Source organism: Coptis chinensis, chromosome 2 (assembly GCF_015680905.1).
Source record: "Coptis chinensis isolate HL-2020 chromosome 2, ASM1568090v1, whole genome shotgun sequence".
Lineage (NCBI taxonomy): Eukaryota > Viridiplantae > Streptophyta > Magnoliopsida > Ranunculales > Ranunculaceae > Coptis > Coptis chinensis.
The window spans coordinates 76,668,551-76,689,668 of record NC_141457.1 but is presented as its reverse complement, the minus strand read 5'-3'; the positions used below and the strand labels follow the sequence as shown (position 1 = coordinate 76,689,668).

At 33.8% G+C, this 21,118-nt stretch overlaps 2 protein-coding genes and 1 long non-coding RNA gene across 3 annotated transcripts; 1 reads left to right on the top strand and 2 right to left on the bottom strand.

Moving 5' to 3' along the window:
- Positions 1-1,873: 1,873 nt before the first annotated feature.
- On the bottom strand, positions 1,874-3,055 carry LOC147517929 (uncharacterized). Its single transcript, XR_015213966.1, has 2 exons — positions 2,297-3,055; positions 1,874-2,097 (listed from the first exon to the last, which is right to left on the bottom strand). It is a non-coding gene; the product is annotated as an uncharacterized LOC147517929 (long non-coding RNA).
- Positions 3,056-6,924: 3,869 nt separating this feature from the next.
- NPU (ATP-dependent helicase/deoxyribonuclease subunit B) lies at positions 6,925-10,159 on the bottom strand. Its single transcript, XM_086589964.1, has 9 exons — positions 9,936-10,159; positions 9,794-9,856; positions 9,657-9,712; positions 9,186-9,279; positions 8,941-9,001; positions 8,145-8,226; positions 7,901-7,956; positions 7,513-7,576; positions 6,925-7,297 (listed from the first exon to the last, which is right to left on the bottom strand). The coding sequence occupies exons 1-9, from the start codon at positions 10,068-10,070 to the stop codon at positions 7,234-7,236; spliced, it is 675 nt and encodes a 224-aa protein (XP_086446090.1). The 5' UTR covers positions 10,071-10,159; the 3' UTR covers positions 6,925-7,233.
- A 575-nt stretch (positions 10,160-10,734) lies between these two features.
- Positions 10,735-19,931, top strand: LOC147517927 (uncharacterized). The gene is made up of 10 exons (XM_086594714.1): positions 10,735-11,147; positions 11,298-11,380; positions 15,960-16,145; positions 16,632-16,724; positions 16,854-17,036; positions 17,135-17,237; positions 17,397-17,573; positions 18,161-18,507; positions 18,675-18,904; positions 18,990-19,931. Exons 1-10 carry the CDS (start codon positions 11,018-11,020, stop codon positions 19,075-19,077), a joined length of 1,620 nt encoding a protein of 539 aa, XP_086450840.1. The 5' UTR covers positions 10,735-11,017; the 3' UTR covers positions 19,078-19,931.
- Positions 19,932-21,118: the final 1,187 nt, after the last annotated feature.

Below are 21,118 nucleotides of genomic sequence, written 5' to 3'. Positions count from 1 at the left end.
TGGAAGCTTTCTTTTGAAAAAGCTGGGGTTAGTCTGTAAGTACCCCACAACTGAGCTTAGACTAGTGTTGAGTTTGCAAACTTGCTTCACCCGACATATAAATAGCATATATAAATACTAAGGGCATCTCCAATGGGGGTGTAAACCGTATAGAGTGGAAATTTTACACTCAAATGTAAAAAAACTCTTTTCAATGTGGGTGTTATACCGTAGGTAATAGAGTATTAGTTGATAGAGAGGGTGGAGAATTCTCCCTCTCGCTATCAGCTAATAAAAATCCGGGCGACACTCAAACAGACGTACGAGTAAAAAACATTTCGGACGTCACTTGGAATGTCGTCCATGTCTATTTCTAAAGTCACAATTTGAAATTTTTAAACTCGGACGACATTGAAGTGACGTCCCACTTTAATTTAAAAAGGGACGTCACTTCAAGTGTCATCCCGAGTTTAAAATTAAACGTTTTTACACTTCTCCATTGGAAACAATAGAAAGTGGATATTTATGGACTATACAATAATTTGCAATTGGAGTTGTAAAATCTTAATGGCATCTAGGTGAAGCCTATGTGGAGGTGTAATTTTACACACTCCCCCCTCCCCCCATTGGAGATGCCCTAACTAACAAGAATCCTTTAGTTTCCAACAATGAGTACATCTTTACTGAAGAAACGAATCATCAGCAACTAATCCAGAATCATAAACACACTAATCCCCAGTAACATAGTTTTTCACAAATTCAAGACACCTTTCTGGAACTTGTTTCCATGACCCATCGTCATTAGCTTCAACACTAAACCTCCAACTGTTACAATAGACCACTGCGACTTTTCGATTACCTGAGATGAGAATTGATTGTGGTATTACGCCGGATATTAGGATGGAAATTATTATTAGTAGATTAATCAGGAGAGAGTTAGTTTGACCGGAATTCATGGTGATTATTAACTTACGATGATGACGACATGAATAACCCATCTTCTAGAAAGCTGGCTCGAAAGAAGTATAAAAATAATATTGATGAGAAGGAAAATAAATTACATCAAAGTTAGAGAAATTGAATACATTTGGAAAGGGCAAAAAAGATTCCAAGTTTCATTATCACTATTATCACTAGTTAGAGTTTAGTGGGTGCATAGTGAAAGGCTAGAAGAGGTTGCAATAGGTTATTTTGATATGGTTATAGGGTGCCCAACACAAAACATGATTTTTAGGATAATAGCAAACTTGTAATTTTTTTTTTTTTTTTTCGGTCTGCCCAACACAAAATTAAAATTAGTTGGCCCACAGCGAGTACCTAGATTCGATGAGTATATTTTGGATTTCTGTCAAGGCTGTTTGGGTGTCTTGGGAGTTGGGCCTCAAGTCCAGTCGATGACAGCAAGGTTCTATATAATCAGAGAGACAAATCCATCCAAAAAGTTAACTTAGATCAATTTATTAGCGAAAAAAAAGCCTTTATGTGAGTATTATCGAAAAAAAAATGTCAGTATGTGCAGTACACTTCTACAATCAGTCAATCATTATGACTCTCGATTCTCTGAGGTATGTTGCAGACGTGCAGTAGCAATACTAAACCAAACACGACTGTAGTTCCAAGCACACTAGCAGGCTAGGAGCAAACCACCCTTGCTATTCCCATCGGCATGAAACTACTCTGAAAATCATCTTTCGAGAGCCCACGTTTTGGCAAGCTAATCTTGGTGGCCTTACTCCGGACGGCAATGTTCTGGAGTTCTGGTTGTCAATCATAATGGCGAAGGAACAAACGTCACTACTCATCATGGTCCACAATCCTAATGGCAATAAGCCAATAACCAAGTTTTATGTTTGTCTCATTGTCTGTGTTCACTAATTGTCTTCTTGGAAAAGAGTTCGGAAAATTGACAAAATTTTATTCATCCAAGTTATCGTCAATACCCGATATGATATATGTTGTCTATGGACACAACTACAGTTTCAACAGCAACAACAACCACAACAAATAAAGAACGAGAAAAAAGGCAACTATAACAATTGTTTAATGCCTTGTAACACAGATCAACCGATATTTTGCATGTATAGCTTTTGATACAAACCGGATAAACCTTCAATTTTTCTGACATCAAAACCACGAAAAAAGAAGAAAATTAAGGATAAAGGTGACGTACAGTATCACAGTAGTGAGTTAAAAGTTGATGAAATATATGACAAAGTACATATAACTATGTAAAATGATTTGAAATCACAACACTGTACATATAACTACGTAAAAAGATTTGAAATCACAACACAAATCTCACAAAGACCCCTCAAACCTTTATTTCTCCGAGTCAATAGAGAAGGCCTTGCTGTTCCATTCAAAGCACCCTCACAATTAGCTGCACTTTGAGCAGCAACACTGGCCAAGTCCCTGAGGTTAGAGTAAGTCTCAGAATTCAAGTCATTATAAGCTTCTTCAGTTGCCGAGATTGCCATCTTGTAACTACGGCCACATTTCGTAAGACCGGCAATTAGGTATTCATCCCTCACAGTGGTTGCATTCTTAAGCAAGAGTGTAATCTGCGATGAAGTATCTGTTGCATTGATATAAGCTAGGCCGAAAGAGATGTAAGCAAGGAGGTAGTTATCGACATCAGGGTACGAGCACGAGGATCTGAGTTCAGAGCATCAAGACAAAAAGTCTGGTTCGATGTCTGTTTGCAGATGTTATCAACTAATTTGGAAGGTTCAGTTGTCTCTGCTGAAGTGAAGAGGACGAACAGAAAAACAAGGATGGGGGAGAGAAAACCAAGAGAACCCATTTTATTCAAGTGTGTAGTGTAAGTTTGCAACTCCCCAGAGTTTGATAAATACTTGATTAACAAAGTGGGATGTAATTTGGATGCAGGAATTAACTTGTCACTTATAAACTACATTCTAGAACAGTGCACTCTGATTCCGGAATTATCATATCCCGCATCAATTATCACTTCAAAACAGTAAAATGTTATCTACTTTTTTTCAGGTTCCAAACCAAGTGAAATCTCGGTTATTATTATTTTTAAATCTTTTCCAAAGTTTTTCCTTTTATGTAGAACTGCCAAAACTAAATTTCTAATATGGGGATAATTAGACTAAACCCACCCACTCACCCACCCACCAAAGTATGTACCCGTTTAAATTAAACCCCTCATTGTTTAAATCATTAGACTTGAATACTCAATTCTGGTTGTTAAAACATTTCGGTAGTCCCAATTTTCTAAAAAAAAATATAAATTCTAGCTCTATTAAAACTACCACTATTCCATCCTTTTTTTGACACTTCCTATTAAAACAAATCTTCTCGAGAATCATTCTCCTATTAAAAATGGAAATTTCTCCCTATTGAAAAGGGCCCATTAAAACGGGATTTGAAAAATGAATTTTTAAAACTTAATTTTAAAACAATTTGTTAGAAAATTAAAATGAGTTAGTGACTAAAATCTAAAAAAATTGTTTTCAAAAACAACCCAAATTAAACCCCCATAACCCAACAACAATCAATCACAACCCAAATCCCATAACCCCAACAACAATAACATACCCAACTTAAGTAAACTCAATGATACTCAATTTCAACCTCTAAATACTCAATTCAATTCCTTTGATTATCAGTCTAAACAAATTGGATCGAGTGAGTTTAAATTAAAAATTAAAATCTTCCGTTCCAAGAAAACTCAAATGGATTATAATATACTTTGAATAATTTACCAAGTAAGTATCGTTTCAAATTCTTGGTATTTGGGTTATAATTTTGTATAGATATGGTGGCAATGTGAGCAAAAATGGAGTAAGGAGAGTGATCGAGGAAAAAAATAATAAGGGATAGTTATGGAATTAAGTGAAACATCAACAAGAATGGGTATTTAAATTTAATGATTTAAACGAGTAATTTTTGCTCCCAGTGTTGATTCCTCCAACGCTCCAAGGGAATTATTAGCCACACAAGTCTCATTTTTTCTACAAAAAAAGGGTAGTTACACCTCACACAAAATCCTCAAAATTTCCAATTTTACTAGTTTGTCCCTCAAAAGTCATAACTAGAAAAGAAACAAAAGAAAAAATAGGAATCAAAATATAAAAAAACACGATGGATACATTAAGAACAAACTAACAAAAAGATGATATTATTGTTATTAACATGTTTCTGCGGGAAGAAGATGAAGAAGAAATACACACGTTTGTTAGTTTATTCCACTTTACATTTCTTTTATTTCTTCTTTTTATTTCCTTTATAAGAGACAAACTAGTAAAATTGGGAATTTCGAGGATTTTGTGCAGGTTGTAACTTCCCTTTTTCTGTGGAAAAGATGAGGCGTATATGGTTCAAAATTCCCTTGGAGCGCTTGGAAGAACAAAAAATCACTTGATTTAAACAATAGGAGGTTTAATCTAAGCAGGTGTCTTCGGGGGAGGAGGGGGTAGGGGTAAGGGTGGAAGTTTTGTACACGCCCCACTAACCCAACACGAAATTAGCGGATTTGGGTTGGGAAAAAAGACTTTTGGGTCATTTAAGGGTTGACCCGCCGAACCCGTCAAATAAATGGGTTGGGTTAGGGTCACATATATTAACCCGAGTAATCCGTTGGTAGACCCGATTAGTTCTCGGGTCTAATGGGTCGGGTCATTAACCTGTGACATGTATAACCTGTTTTAAGATAAGTTAATTATTTTTTAAAATCTCATACTATCCCAACAAGGCAACAACCTAAAATAAACGACTAAAAGAAGAAGGATTAGCCGTCATATTGATTCATTCGATAAATATATGTTTCGCTATTCAATTTTCATTGATATGTAATTGAATTCTGAATAGTTTTTAGAGAATTAATATATATAAAAACTATATAGTTTTTAGAGAATTCTGAATACTTAGTATTTCACAATTCTGAAAATTTTCAATTTTCAATTTTTGTAGAGATGTTCTTTATGGTTAGTAGATCATATGCACAAAAGATTAGGGTTTAAATCATTTTGTAGGTGAAGTTGTGGGTGTTTTAGATTTGGTATTTATTTAAGGTCCTTTTAGGGGCTAGCCTGCCCTAAACATTTAAAGCCTTTTGGGATATTGTAGCCCTCTTTTCGGGGCTTTAGGGTCGGGCTTTAGGGCGGGCCTATATATTTTCTTTTTTTTACTATATCGGTTTAAAACTCATTTATATTACAAAAATGTACAATAATCTACAAACTCAAAGTAAGTAATAATCTCGTATAAGTCAAAATTTAAAATGACATCCACAATCTAATGAATGGAAGTACATCGAGAGTTGAATTTGTTCTTCCTTGTACTCAAACCTCATTTTTGAAATTACATTTAACATTGAAATACATAGACAAATAATTATATTATCATTTTAAAGGAAAAGTAATAGATATAAAGAAGAAACATAATAGTTTTGGTTAAAGGGTCATGGAAGTTGTTAAACTATTTGTAATATCATAAATTATTTCTATAATAGATTCAAACAAATATAATATTACCTTTCTTCTAATTTAAAAGTGATTCAAGCTTTGTGTATGGAAATGAAAATATTGGCTTTTGAACAAGTGATGGAAAAGGTTTGAGATTACAAATGTCAAATTTTGAAACGACTTGGATTGGATGTTTTTTAGACAAAGGGTGTTTTGGTTTCTATGTTACAAACGAAACCTTTAGTTTTAGACTTGGCTTGGATGTGAATAAAAATATAATTTATAAGAAATAAGTGAGAAAATATAATAAGTTATGGACTTTGAGATGATCAAAGGAATAAAAGTCTTATTTTTATTAGGCTAGTGCTTTCATTGTTATTCTTAGGTTTGCTTTTAAGTTGACAAGTTTTTGTTATATAAAACAAAACTTGGGTGTAAGTGATAAATGTGTTATTTTAATTGAAAATAGATTGAAATTATGGTATGTGTATTTATAGTAAAAGTATGAAACGAGGGGCGGTTAGGGGCTTGGTTGGGTCGAGACCTCAAGGCAGTTGTGAGGGCTTTATAGGGTGCGGGTTAGTCGTTAGGGCCAAATTCCCACCCCTAAGCTATATATATATATATATATATATATATATTTTTTTAAATAAAATTGTGAAATACTAAATATTTTACAATCTGGGTTGTCTGTGAATCCGATATCTATCATCTCAACTACCATATTGATTCATTCGATAAAGATATGTTTCATTATTCAATTTTCATTAATATGTAATTAAATTATTGATGGTTTTGAAAATTAATACATATATATTTTTATATATATTTTTGATAAATAAAACGTGAAATACTAAATATTTTGCAAACCATCGGAATTGATTTTGTCGGGCTTAGCGGGTCACTGTGGTGGGTAACCCGTTATATAATGGGTTGGGTATGGGTTTGACAAAATTAATTTGGGTCAGATTTGGGTTTTGCTCTCCTACTGCATTGATTGAATTTAATTAACCCTTCTAATATCACTATTCTCCCTTCACAGAGCAGGCGTCTTGGGGGGTGTACTCTAATTAACCCTTCTAATATCACTATTCTCCCTTCACAAAGCAGGCGTGTAGCACTTAACTCGAGTCTAACTTTTAATTTAAAAATATACGGAAAATTATCATATATACATACTTATACTGACGATAATAGAACAAAAAAATGTATAGATTGAATGCTCAAGCCATGTGTAGTTGCAGGTTTTAGTCAAGTAGATAACAGTATAACGTAAGGGAAACTACAAGACCATAACTTTCTTGTTCTCGAAGGACCAAGCTTAATAGGTTGGAAAAATGTCTAATTTCCATTTTATGCAATTATGCAAAAGACGGTGATTAGTGAAGTACAAATCGTCTATTGAAAAGAAGGTATAAAAAAGATGGTATGTTCTATTTTCGTTTTTCTTTCTATTGGGAAGAGTTGGATTTTGGAGAAGGTGAATTGGTAGAATATATATGAACTCGTAGAGGAAACAAAAGATACAAGCTCATAATGATAGATAACCCAATAAGCACACTCATCGGTCCAAGTGGTAAAACCTTGAGTAGACAAAAAAAGGAATTACATCACTTGGAATACCGGTTTCCTTCTTGGTTCAGCAGGGTAAGAAGAGTATTAAATTAGCTTAAAAATGACTAGAATATACAGATGACGACATGGGCAACCTAGCATGAGGTGAAAATTTTAGCACACCAGGTACCTAGTGTACAATTGCACAAATCTCTTAAGGTACCATATTCTCTTAGATAAACAGTATCTGGCAGATCTGACTGCAACATCATTCCACCTTGGCCACCCCTCCTCCAGGCAAGCTGCTTTCAGCAACAGTCTCCCTTACAAACCTGAGAAAAAAAAAAAAACGTCCAGAAATTCTCTCAAGAATGTAAGCAAGAACAGATAAAAGGAGAACTAGATTACACAAATGCCATAAGATGACTTTTAGTTTGGATCAGATGTATAGAGCATTACCACAAGAATGACTACCTGACAAAGGACAAGTAATACATGAATGCCTTGAGCAATTCGTTTTCTTGATAAATGTGACAGATACACTTACCTTGCTAGTTTGTCTCGGGAGGATTGCAAGATATAGATCGCAAGAATGAAAGATAGCACAAGTCCTGTTTCACATGCAAAAACAGAAACTTATTCAGCATTTGTTCACAGAAGCCTAACTCTACTCCTATTGATGCACAGTTCCGTTCCATCCCTGATTGTTTGTAGCTAAAAGGGAGCTTATTTCACTAGAGTTAATCACCAAATTCCACTAATTCCAGTTTCTTGGAAACATCAATCCTGATTCTTAAATTGCCGTGAGAGTAGCAGAGGTATCACATATGTACTATAGTTTCAAAATGTCCATTTTCCTCAATAACTTGCTTTCTTTCTTTGCTATATAGAAAATACAATTATTAATAAGTTGATAAGCATGACATGTCTTTTACCTGATCCAAACAATACATAAAATCCAGCAGCAACATCTATCTCAGACTGCTCCTGCCTGTAATATTTGCCAAACCATCAACTTTGGAGAATGGAAATATAACACCATATTAACACCATAACAAGGCATGGCATGAAACACAGATCAGCTAACTTCTAAAATGCTGAGAATCAACTACTACTTAGAGAGAATACATAATGTATTTGGCTATTTGCAAAGCTAAAGGCATGTACTGATATACTAACCATGTATATCTGATAAGAACATGTTTTGGCCACTGTTCTGGATCCCAAAACTGCTTACGTAAGCCAGGATGTGTTTCAACAACTGCACAATCAACAGAAGGTGAATAAATACTAGATTGATGCATCATAAACGAAGTTGAGAGCTTAAAATTTTATTTGAAGAGAGAGTCAGCAATACAGTCAGAAAAGTACTTCTCCTGCAGTTAAAGTAATGTGAGTCTTGCATGGAAGCAATACAAGATTAATCATCAATAGGATTTCAACATCAAAGCCATTCGACATAATAAACCCACAAATTTACATCTCAAGAGAGAAATACACATAGAAGCGTTACTTAATCTAGAGACGCCCAATCAAAGCGTGGTCAATATGGATTGCTATGTGGCTCACATCATAAGAACTTCAGACACAATGTGCATTCAAGAGCTCGAAGCACTAAGGAGACAGGTGAACACCTTATTGAAGTGATGGGCCATGAAACCTAAAACAATATATGATAATGATGTTCCATTTACTCAACCTATGCTAATATGCACTGAACCATCGTCTAAGTAATACTCTAATCGGCTGATACCAAGTATATTATCTATAAGATCAATTAAATATGTACCAAAGTATTTTCAAATGGTTATATAGATATGTACCCAAAACACGTGGATACTTTAATAGTTTAATGTCTACCAATAAGTTCCTTTGAAAACAAAAAGTCAACGACAAAATGAAAAGCACGAAACCATATTTAGTACTTGGACAAGAAGGAATGATACAAAAGGGATGGAAGGGAAGTATCACATACAGTGGTGGGGCATGTCTATAACTTTAGCTGTGACCCCATGTAAATCACTTCCTGAGTACCTCTGCAGAATATACAGATTCTATATAAGGTTCCATTATAAATCGAGATTCAATGGCTGAACAACAATATCATGATCAAATAGACCTCCAACACAGTAAATCACTTAATTCATGTAATAAGTCACAATGTCTTGTTTAAGTACTCATCTAAAAAGAAAATTTTATTAAAGTGGAGAGCAATCCTACCAAATGTACATCAATCATTGGCACTTCAGAGCTTTTCCTATTTATAAGGAGAAGCCAGGGAATAAGAAATTTCTCCCTTCCAACTTGAAATGATCTGCAAACACATCGGTACCAGTACACTGCTGTAAATTTCATCATTATCTAGAAAAATGGAACAAGACATGCCAAAAAATTCTAACAGTTATGCAAAGATAAATGATTCAAGAACTCCAACAACCTTATTTTCATGATGAGAACATGTACAAGACAAGGCCTAGTTTTAGTGAACTAAACAACAATCCCGTAGGCTCTAGGAAAATAGGCATAGGTGCTAGGCTCAGCATTGGCAACTAGAAGTGTGACTACATGGTTTAGTCGGTAACTTCCATACTCATAAAGATTAAATATTTCTTGTTACCAAACACTTGATTGAATCTTACATGCTTCAATATAAAACGCTATCAAGATAATAATCAGGAAATAAAAGCGTACATTTTATACGGGTCAGCACCAGTGTAACCTACAGGCTTCTCTACTCGAATAAAGACCTGTAAATCACCCCATAAACTATTAAGAACAAGGTTTCTAAATAGTTATAAAGACAATGGAATTAAATATACACATAGTACCTCACGATTGACACCAAAAATGGGGCATTGACGACCAATCATATCAAACCAGACAGTTCTCGACTGAAACATTAAAAAACAATTATATATCAAAATAATCAAAAAGAAATTATGAAAAGGTTATAATTATTATCATTATTACCGAGTGATATTGACCCATTTTGCTCATAGGAACAACGTCTCCGGGTCTATATGCAAGAGAAATAGCAAAGAAACAACACCATATTGAAAACAACAACGAGAAGATTGTTGTGGGTTTGATTGGTGTTCTTGCCATGATGATGATGATGATGGGGGATTTGTTAAGAGATCGCGAATGTTAAATTCTTGTTTTGTATTGGACTCATTACTTAAGTTTGGTCAACTGGGTCAAGTGATAATAAGACTTTCGATATATAACGAAATGCAATTTCTCGATATTTTCTGATAAATTACTGACATATCTGGGTTCTTCTGTGTCTAGATGGATAACTGAATTCAGAGATTACGGCCCAAGGACAAAGCCCAATTATTATTATTATTTATTTATTTATTTATTTTTGATGTACTTCGGAGGTGTGTGTTAGGTTCCCTAACATATAACCTAAGTACACACAGATGTAAACAGAGATGAACAAATGATTATTGACCATTGTGTACAATAATAGTAGTTTAATTTTCTCAAACGGGCATGTTATACTAATGTAATTCAAAGTGAATGCACACACACGATATATGAAGAAGATACAATTTGCCATTAACAAATTAGGGAAGTCTTTTAATTTTTAGATCGTCAAAATCTAAACGGCTAGTATTGGAATCTTTATTAATTTATATATTTAATATTCGCCTCGTGTTTCTCGCCCCTCACGCTTTAAATTGGCCTCTTGGTTTAGCATTCATCCATCCACTTCTTCTTAGTTAGGCATCCACATTCAACCCAGCGACTAAACCTCTTTTTCTTCCGTCCAGTGAAATGATAGATGAAAGAAGTCTCTGGTTGATAAATAGATTGAACGAGTTAGGATGTTATTGAAACCTAAAAAGTTGAGTTGATTGTTTCTAATTAAGTTGTTTTTCCACCCTTTCTCCTTTTCTTTTTGCTCCGATTTGTCCCGTCCCCTTAAATTCACTTCTTCTTTTGATCTGATTTTGTCTCGTCCCCCTTTTTTCAGGGGGACGGGTACACTATTGGTATAGTTTATTAGAGACGTCTTTTCGTTTGATAGTATATACCTTCCAGATATGCATATTTGTGTGTCTTTTGAAAGTATTAATCAAAATGGAGTTGAATGGCAAAATAGGAGTTATGCTACCATCTCCAGCAATTGGGGTATGGTACATATGGTGATCGTGCGATATCCCCTCTCACAAAGTAAGACTTGTTTGGTTATAATATTAATCAATATGAATAATTTTGTCCATAATGTCATGTATGTATTGTTTTGTCACTTTTACATTTTTTTTTCTTTTGTCACATCAAATACTATAAACTCAGATTTAATTTTTCTTTCTTTCTTTTCAGATTCAAGTCATTTTCTGATGAGGGGGCGATCACCAAAGATCCAGATGAGGAACCACTTGCCGAGTTTCCCCAACCATTCGGTGGTAAGGACATCCAAACCAACTTTTTCTTTTTTAATCTAAAATTTTTATTGACTTATAATTCACATCATTGTAGTATTTTGAAGAACATATACTATGTCAAGTGACTAAATTTAAAATGCCCAAATCCACTAATATCAATAGCTATTATTTTTTTAGCTTGATTTGGACAATTCATAATTAGGAGTTTATAATAGGTTTTTGTATGATATTTCCTTTTTGGTGTATATAATGAAATACCATTTCTTTCTCCAAATTATCAAAATTATTATGCATATCATCCTCAATTCTAATTAGATGAAGTCTCTATTGGTAAAATCGAATCCTTCCTAAATCATGGACTATTGCAATGTCCATGGCTTAGGTTAAATAGCTTCATTTTATCTAATGAAAAAGGCAGACCTCATTGAACACCATCATACTTCAATATGAAACTATTGAATATGATAAATGTGATATTCTAAGACGACATGTATTTAGAAAAACATCACATGTTAGATGGTGAACCACACATTAAGACATGACAATGTTTAGTTTGGTTGCCTATTCAAAATATGGACTTTTTAGTATTTTATAGAAGAATATTAATTTTGTACATTAAATGGTTTTTTGTCTTTTTATTTTCAAAATATGTTTTTCCTAAATTAAAACAATAAATAATACACAATATCTTGCAAAATTTTGAAATATATCAACTCTTAAAAGGCAATAGAGAATCTTAATATTTTTCCAAAAGTAAAATGGGAAATCACAAGTTGGGCGTGAGCTACAAAGGCAATTCTTACTGTGCATTAATTTCAAAAGATTACACACTAAAAATAACGCCTAATTTGCAAACAAAACGTTAAGCCCCACGAGTAAGAGATGCTGCTAGGTGAGGATTCTTCTGAAACTAACTGTTTTGATTCTCTGATATAGCAGCAACAAAGCGTGTCAAAAGCATCTTACATCATAAGCTTTATTAAGTCAATTTACAATGGTAATTAATAGATTAAATGATAACAATGACATTTTGTTGTATGTATATATTTATTTTTGTATATCAATATGTCAAAAATTAAATGCAAACACTATGTATGGCATCATACTTGCATAGGTGTTGAATGACCACTCTTTACTTTTGAGCATAAAAAATGCACTAAGTTGGAAATAAAATTAATGAATATTGGTTTTATTTAGAAAGAATCACTAATGTATGGAAGTTCTTTAATTTCTCAAATATCAAATAATTTGAAGTGAAAATGAGAGTCCAAATTGTGATTATCAATTAAACATTGTCTTTTAGACAAATCAAAACTAAAAGGAAATTCAATTCATTGTGCTTTTTTAGGACAATGGAAACTCATTTATTGTAAATCAAGTCTAGAGATGCAAACATGACTCTTTTGTGCTTATTTGTAAAGAAGATAATATCCACGGAATTTAGGCAACATTGTCATGTTTGTGAAACAAGCGCAAGTCAAAACTGAGTCAAGACTCTTTTAGATATATCATCCTCAATTCTAATAAGATGAAGTATTTATTGCTAAAATCAAATCATCTCTAAATTATCAACTACTATTACAATGTCCATGGCTTAGGTTCAATATATAGCTTCATCTAATTCATTGGAAAAAGGTAAACCTCGTGGAATGTCATCATGTCTAAATATGACATTGTTCAATCTTATAAATGTGGTATTCTAAGGTGTCATATATGTATTTAGAAAAAAAAAAAAAAAAAAAACATCACAGGTTAGATGAACCACACATTAAGACATGATAATGTTTAGAATGTTTGCCTTGTCAAAATATGAACTTTTTATTATTTCATAAAAAAAGATATGAATTCTATACATTAAATGGTTTTTATCTTTTAATTTTAAAATAGAAATTTCCTGAATTAAAACAATAAATAATACACAATCTTGCAAGATTTTGACATATGTCAAATCTAAAAAGGAAATAGAAACTCTTAATATTTTCCCACATGTAGAATGAGGAATCACGAGTTGGGCATGAGTGACAAATACAATTTTTACTGTGCAGTAATTCCAAAAGATTACACATTAAAAGTAACGCCTAATTTTCAAATAAAAAGTTGAGCCCCACAAGTAAGAGATGCTGTTGGGCAAGGATTCCTCTGAAACTGACAATTTTGATTCTCTAATAGCAGCAGCAAAGCATGTCAAAAGCATCTTATATCATAAGTTTTATTAAGTCAATTTAAAATTGTAATTAATAGGTTAATAAATAATAACATTAGAAATTTGTTGTATGTACATATGTAAGTACAATATGTATCCTGTATGTATGTATGTATCTATCTATCATCTATGTATATCCATATGTCTAGAAAGCAAACACTATGTATGGCATCATACTTGCATAGGTGTTAAATGACCATATTCTTTACTTTTGAGCATAAAAAATGCATTAAGAAAATTAATGAATTTGTTTTATTTTGTAAGAATGAAGTAATGTATTGAAGTTATTTCTTAAATATCAAGTAATTTGCAGTGAAATTGAGAGTCTAAATTGTGATTATAAACTAAGCATCTATAAATTAACAGTCTAGACAAATCAATACTAAAAGGAAATTCAATTTACTGTGTTTTTTAAAACAATGAAAACTCATTTACAATAAAATAAACACCAGGAACTCAAACATGACTCTTTTATGTTTTTTTTGTCAAGACGATCTATAATTTTATAATTTGAAAAAATATCATTTCCACAGAATTCAGGCAACATTGCCATGTCTATCAAAGTAATCAAACAAGCGCAAGTCAAAATCGAGTCAAGGCTATCCATGTATATCATGGTATACATACGCATACATACAGTAGACCCTGTCTGAATACGTACAAAAGTACCCGTTAGGTGGGGCAGGGGGGATTGAAGTGTCTATAAAAGGCTGAAGAGTGATGTGGTGTGGGTACGTTGTGTAGTTTGTAGTGAAGTCAGCCTGTTTTTCATACCAAGAGAGACAGATTGAGAAAGTGAGAGCAAAGACAGAAAGCTGCTTTGTCCTGTGTATTCTGTTCTGTCTTTAAACGCCATTAGAAGTACCTCACCCGTCAACTTGTTCTCTTCTTAACTTCAGAGCTTCTCTGACGTTTTTTTTTCTTCTCTAAAACTTCTTTTCAACAACCTCGTGCAGAATTTTGAAATTCTTTTGTCATTTTTATCACTTTCTAGCATCATTTCATACTAGCATTGGATATTTTTAATCTAAAACAAGTCATTTTCAAGTCTCCATTGTTGTTTCAAAGCTGTTAGATTCACTTGTGACATTGAAATAGTCACTACGTTGTTCTGTTTTTTGCAGAGATTAATTTTTTTGGTTAAAAACTTCTTTTTTCTACCATTTTCAGGCTTCATTGATCTTTGCATGCAAAACAACTACCAACTTCCAATTGTTTTCTAATAGCTTGTTTGATTTTCAAGTGGCATTGAAATTGTCACTCGGGTGTTCTGTTCTATAGTTTGAAGTTTTCGTTGTAGGGGTGGTTGGTTCACTTAAACTAAAGACCAAATGGACAGTATTCGATTTCCATTACCACAACAAAATGGTTTCTCAATTGAAGACGGCCCATCGACTTCGTCTTCATATTCACCTCACTCCTTATTAAATCCACACCCATTCTCGATTCCTCGAAAATATTGGCATAGAGCAGAAAAAGCAATTAAACACATACTATGTCGGATTTTACCAACAGAGCACTCTGAGCATACTAGGAGGGCAATAGCCAATCATGTACAAAGGCTTATTAATGGCCCTTTAGTCATCCAGGTGAAAACTTCCACCTACATTGTCTCAGTCATTCACATTTGTGTTGAATTTACTAGTTGTATATAAGTTTATAAATGTTTACGAGCTATTCACATTATTCCTTTCTCGTATGCTTTTGAGATGCTTGTTTCACCTTTCAGTGATAATTGAGTTGTTTTATGGATTCTTGGGACTGCTTCTTGCATGTATAGTTGTCATTTTTGTTCCAATATATATATATATATATATATATATATATATATATATATATATATATATATATATATATATATATATATATATATATGCTTATGTCTTTTCAATTAGTTTAATGCATATCTAATTTGTAATATATTGTTCCTTTTACTGTTAACCTGAAAAAGCTAGAAAAAAGAAGTGCCGAACAAGCAATGCTCTTGTAATTCAAATGCTTTTTTCTAGACAGAAAATTTTCAGATCAGTAATTGTGAAAAATCCATGTTTAAAGCAGAACTGTTTTATTAAAAAGAAATTAAAGGAGTACAGGAAGTTTTTGCTTTTGAGTTCATATATATTTGATTTGATAATGATAATGATAATGACAGTTCCAGGAGGTTTCTCCATTGACCTGCCCTAACTCGAATATCCATTGGCCATTATAGTTCTCAAACATTTCATATCGCGTGACTTACTTTTGTCTAATTTTACGGTTGTCAAACACATCATATTCATGCAACTATTAAGTTATATTGGTCATTGTTTGTTCACCATGTCTCAGCTAGTTTCAACCTGCAGTATCCTATATAATCATTTTTTTTTTTGGATTTTGATTAATACTTATTTTTGACAGGTACTCCCATTCGGATCGGTGCCCCTGAAGACATACCTCCCTGACGGAGATATTGATTTGACTGCTCTCAGCAGACAAAACGTGGGAGATGTGGCCAACAACGTCCTTGCTGTTCTTGAAAGAGAACAGCAAAACCCTGCTGCTGTACTCGAAGTACAGGACATCCAATACATTAGTGCAGCAGAGGTATTTAACTCTAACATTCTCCTACAACTTTATAAGTTTATATTACTTAAATGATAATTTCTTGTTCTTAAAGTTGAAATATGAGTTCAGTTTCCTTTCTGTAGTTACTGTCACTGTAGAATCTACTCTATTAATCACTCTTCATTGTCTTAGAAAATTATCAAATGTTCCTGAACAAGGCACTACCATTTAACTTCCATCAACATAAATTAAGCATCTGTCATGAGGGTGAGATTATCATAATAAAGGGCAGTGCGAACCTCTGAATTTACGTTTGTATGAAATTTCCCTTTATATGTATATAGCCTTACAAACCATTGGAAGCATTCCCACACTTCTTCATTTATATTAACATATTTGCAAGAGGTGCACATAAAGGGTTAGTAAATTTGTATAAATATATGCTCTTCTATCTAAATAGTTGTACTTCTAGGGTTTAATTAGGCTCTCAACTTTTAGAATTGAACTTGGGTTTTCTGTTGGCAGGTAAAGCTCGTAAAATGCATTGTACAGAGTCTTGTCATAGACATTTCCTTCAATCAATACGGAGGACTCAGTACATTATGCTTTCTCGAGCAGGTACGCATAATACTAAGTATTTTATCCAAATATTGAATGCACCCATTACTAGATGTAAAATTTTAAATCATGTTGAAATAACAGTCCCCCCTATTCTTGAGTACTTATTGTTTTACATTTCAATTGCAGGCAGATTTTGTTGTTGGCCACGACCATCTCTTCAAACGCAGTACTGTACTGATTAAAGCATGGTGTTATTACGAGAGCCACATTCTTGGCGCTCACCATGGTTTAATCTCTACATATGCGTTAGAGACCATGGTCTTGTACATCTTCCAGTTCTTTGGGGCATCTTTGACAGGCCCTCTAGAGGTAAGTGTATTTGAAGCAAATATTCCTGTTAAATATGCAAATGTAGAAAGGTACATGGACATGGAAAATTTTATTGATTGCCTAGTGTTTTTCTGCAGGTGCTGTATAGGTTTCTGGACTACTTCAGCAAATTTGACTGGGATAAATACTGTATCAGTCTGAATGGTCCAGTCTGCCTATCTTCTCTGCCACAAATCGTGGGTAAGCGATAATTTTCTTGTAGCTTGTACCATTTACTTTTGCTTATGCTTTAAGTAGGTTGGTCCTGTTAATGAGTATAGTCGTACGTAGTTGATTCTTGTTCACATGAAATCTCGACTTTTATTTATGTACTCATTCATTCTTGTTATTGGTTTTTAGTTGAGAAACCAGGAAATGATGAGGGTGGGCCGTTGCTCAACAAAGGTCTCAGGCGATTTGTAGAAAGCGTTCAGAGAATGGCGCCTGATATCTGTCAAGAGGCGTTCACGAAGAAGCATCTTAACATCATGGATCCACTGAGAGCAAACAACAACCTAGGACGCAGTGTGAACCAAGGTATGCGGTTTTTTCAATTTATTTATCTATTTTCCTTCCCCTCTGCACTCTTTACAGAAGTTATCCATACTTTGTCTATGTATCTCAATCTGTCAAAAATCCCCTGATCCCGGTTTGGAAACCATTTGGTCTCAACTACCAATAGAAAACCTAGAAATGTTCTGGATCATTGCAACCATAAGAAGTCCATAACTTGTTTTACCTACTGAGGAATCAGCTTAAAAGATGAGTCTTTAGCTAACTGTATTGACAATCTTAAAGACTCGATTTGGTAGCAAGGATTCACTGAATAAAAAACGAATCGCGCTGCCAATATCCAGTTAGGCTCTTTTGTAGTTGTAGGTGTGAGCATATGGCAGATACCTACTCTCATAGAATTCCAAGATTTTTTTATGTGATACCTAAGTGTTCAATGTATTATTAGGTTGACCTAAGCAATATTCGGACAGTTCTGCTAGTTAAACAAGTTTCTAGGGTGCTAAAGCTTGTATTATGTCTCTAGTCTTTATTATATTGAAGACATATAATTTAGATGATGCCTTTCACTTATAAATCAACTACTGACATCCCAACTATCCTTATTACAGCCAATTTCTATCGAATACGTAGTGCTTTCTCATATGGGGCAAGAGAGCTTGGTCAGATTCTATTGTTCCCTAAAGACTATGGGCATGAACTGATCAAGTTCTTCAAGAACACAATGGTTAGGAATGGCAATGGGCAGAGGCTAGATGTGCAAGTTCATGTGCCTACTTTCGGTAGTAATTGGTTTGGTCCAGCATCCACGTCACCATTTGGTTTTCCCAGTAGATCAGATGAAAGTAGCTTTCTTCGTCGGGGATTAGCATTCTACCCATCCACATATCCTGGTGTAGCTTTCAATGGTCAGAAAATGTCAAAGCCGCGAGGAATAGGAACATTCTTTGCCAATAAGGTGAAAGTTAATTCCATTTCTTGCAATTTAGTTTCTCTGTTGAAATTTAATTTGCAAGCTCTACTCTAGATCTTTCATTCTTTTTTACTTGTGTTTGATTTGTTCTAACGTTTTAAACATCTGAGTGCTGATTTCATAGTAAACTGTTCACTTTTCCAATTTTGTAGAAAAACGATTTCTGCAACGAGAAGCGTGTGCTTGTTACAATAAGGAGTCCAGAGCCAGAAAATCATGATGAGTCGCAGGGGCAGACTTATAACAATGATCAAGCTATCGAGCTGCTTGAGAGATCCCCTGAAGAAGGAAGTCATGAGACCTTACAAGATTCTACAACAAGCATACCATCTTCACCTGAACAGCAGGAAACCAGAACGGATTCAACAGAAAATCCGGAAATGTATGTAGTCACGGTTTATATTTGATTGTGTACTCATGTACAAATCTAAGATACAACTAACTGATGACTCTTTTGGACAATCCAGGGATGCAGGACAGTCATACCATCTGAAAAATGAAGATGACTTCCCCCCACTGTCTGCTGAAAATATGAGGAAGGGCAAGAGGAGGTAGCTGTACCAGCTAGGAGATAATACACAATAACCACCGAACGAACGTGCTTCTCAAGTTTGAGATTTCTTTATGATATATATGAAGCTTCCACAAAGAGGATTCGTTTTCTTTTGATCGTGGCACGATAAGTCGCTTGTGTTTCCTTTTTCACCAACAATTTTCCGCTTCCAAAATTGAGTGAGGATATTGTTCATTGATGAGGGTGCATTACCCAATTTTGTAAAAATGTTATACGAAAAAAAAAACCCAGTATGGGATATATAAATGAAAAGTTACATTACTCTTTACATGAGTCACATGTTTACGTTCCTTTGCCCGAAACTTATAAATCTTCACAAACTTCTACATATATGATCATTTGATAGTTACTTTTAGCCTTTTAGGCAACAGTGAAGTAGTGAACAGATGAAGCATAAGTCACATATGAGTGGTGCTTGTCATAATCCTTCTGGATAGACATATATAGATAGAAGAATGAGTAAAAATGATTCACCTGTGGTAATTCTTCTAATGTCTTGTTGAACTGTCGGAATGGACTCCCATGTAAAACTTTTTTCACGCTTGAAATCTTGCAGAGTGATCATAGTTACAAGGTACGCACCTTTGCCTTGCAGGGGGAGGAATCGCCGAAGCTGTTGGCACCAGGGTCAGTGACAGACACCAAACCGTGGCAATGATTTGGCTGCTGTACTCTCTGACAGAAGTTTTCTCCAGAAGGCCGTCACCAGACCTGGCAAATGAGCTTGGCACAAGCTGTTTTCGAATAGTTGTTGGCCACCCATTAGCGAGGTCCTAAAAGCCGCTTGCACTTTCTGTTACTCGAGCCAGTTGAGTTTCTTTAATAACTAGAGTGTTGGACAGTGGCGAAGCCAGGAAATTAAATGAGGGTGAGCCACCACAACCAAGCATACAATTTTTTTAAAACTAATATTTCAACCCAATCACAAAGTTTATTTTTTCTTTTAACTAATATTTCAACTACCATCTTCAGTTTCTTGGTGATTTCGTTTTGAGAAGGATCTTATTTAAGCATTACTAACATTTTTCGAGTTCAGCATTGGTTGAGTTAGCAATGACTTTTCTTTGATCAAATATTTTAACATAGTTGTTTAAACAATACTTAAGTAGCAATTAATCAATGCAATCTATTACTTTAAATTTCAAGAGAAATAAAGCATCAAGTTTAAACCTACAAAATACCATAATAATAATAAAAAAAACACCAATAGTTTAGAAAATTAATTTAAAACTTACTACAGCGTCCTCAAAAGAATGAGAGACCGAGTCACCAAAAGACCAAAAGAGAGAGTACGTGAAGAGTTTTTGGTTTTTATTTATTTATTTATCTAATATAACAAGGGAGGGAAGTTTTATGACCTACGGCTGGGATTCAATATGAGCGGGTATAAATCGAGGGCCACCGTTCTGCCACGTGTTGGAGTTTGATGGCAATTAAGACTTTCCATTAATTTACCAAATCAAATAATAGTAATTAAGACTTCTATTAAGCAAATCAATAAATAATGGTTTAATTGGTAATTAAAACTTTTCATTAATTTATTAAATCAATAAATAATGATAGTTAAATTTTTTTTATTAATTTTGCAAATCAATAAATAATGGTTTAATTAGGTAATCAAAAAATAATTTTCCAATAATATCAAATTAATTAATGCTTTTGCAATATTTCAAAAATGAAAATAAAGAACTCAGTTCAATCAAAATTTTCAAATTTTTTTTTTTATTATCCAAAATTTTCAAAATTTTTTTTTATTATCAAAGTTGATATTTAAGGAATCAAAAATCCTACACATCGATTGTTCCCACATAGTCACCACAGTGTAAGGTTTTTTTACACCGACAACAAGTTTTCAAGAGGCCACCCATCCTATGACTACTCCTACATGAGCAAACTTCACTACATAGTTTCCATGAATCCATAAATCCGGAAAAAAAAATCTCTATGTTGGGATTTGGCGAATGAATTACTTATGTCTCATATCTCAAACAACTTCATAGATGCTAGAATTCATACATGAGG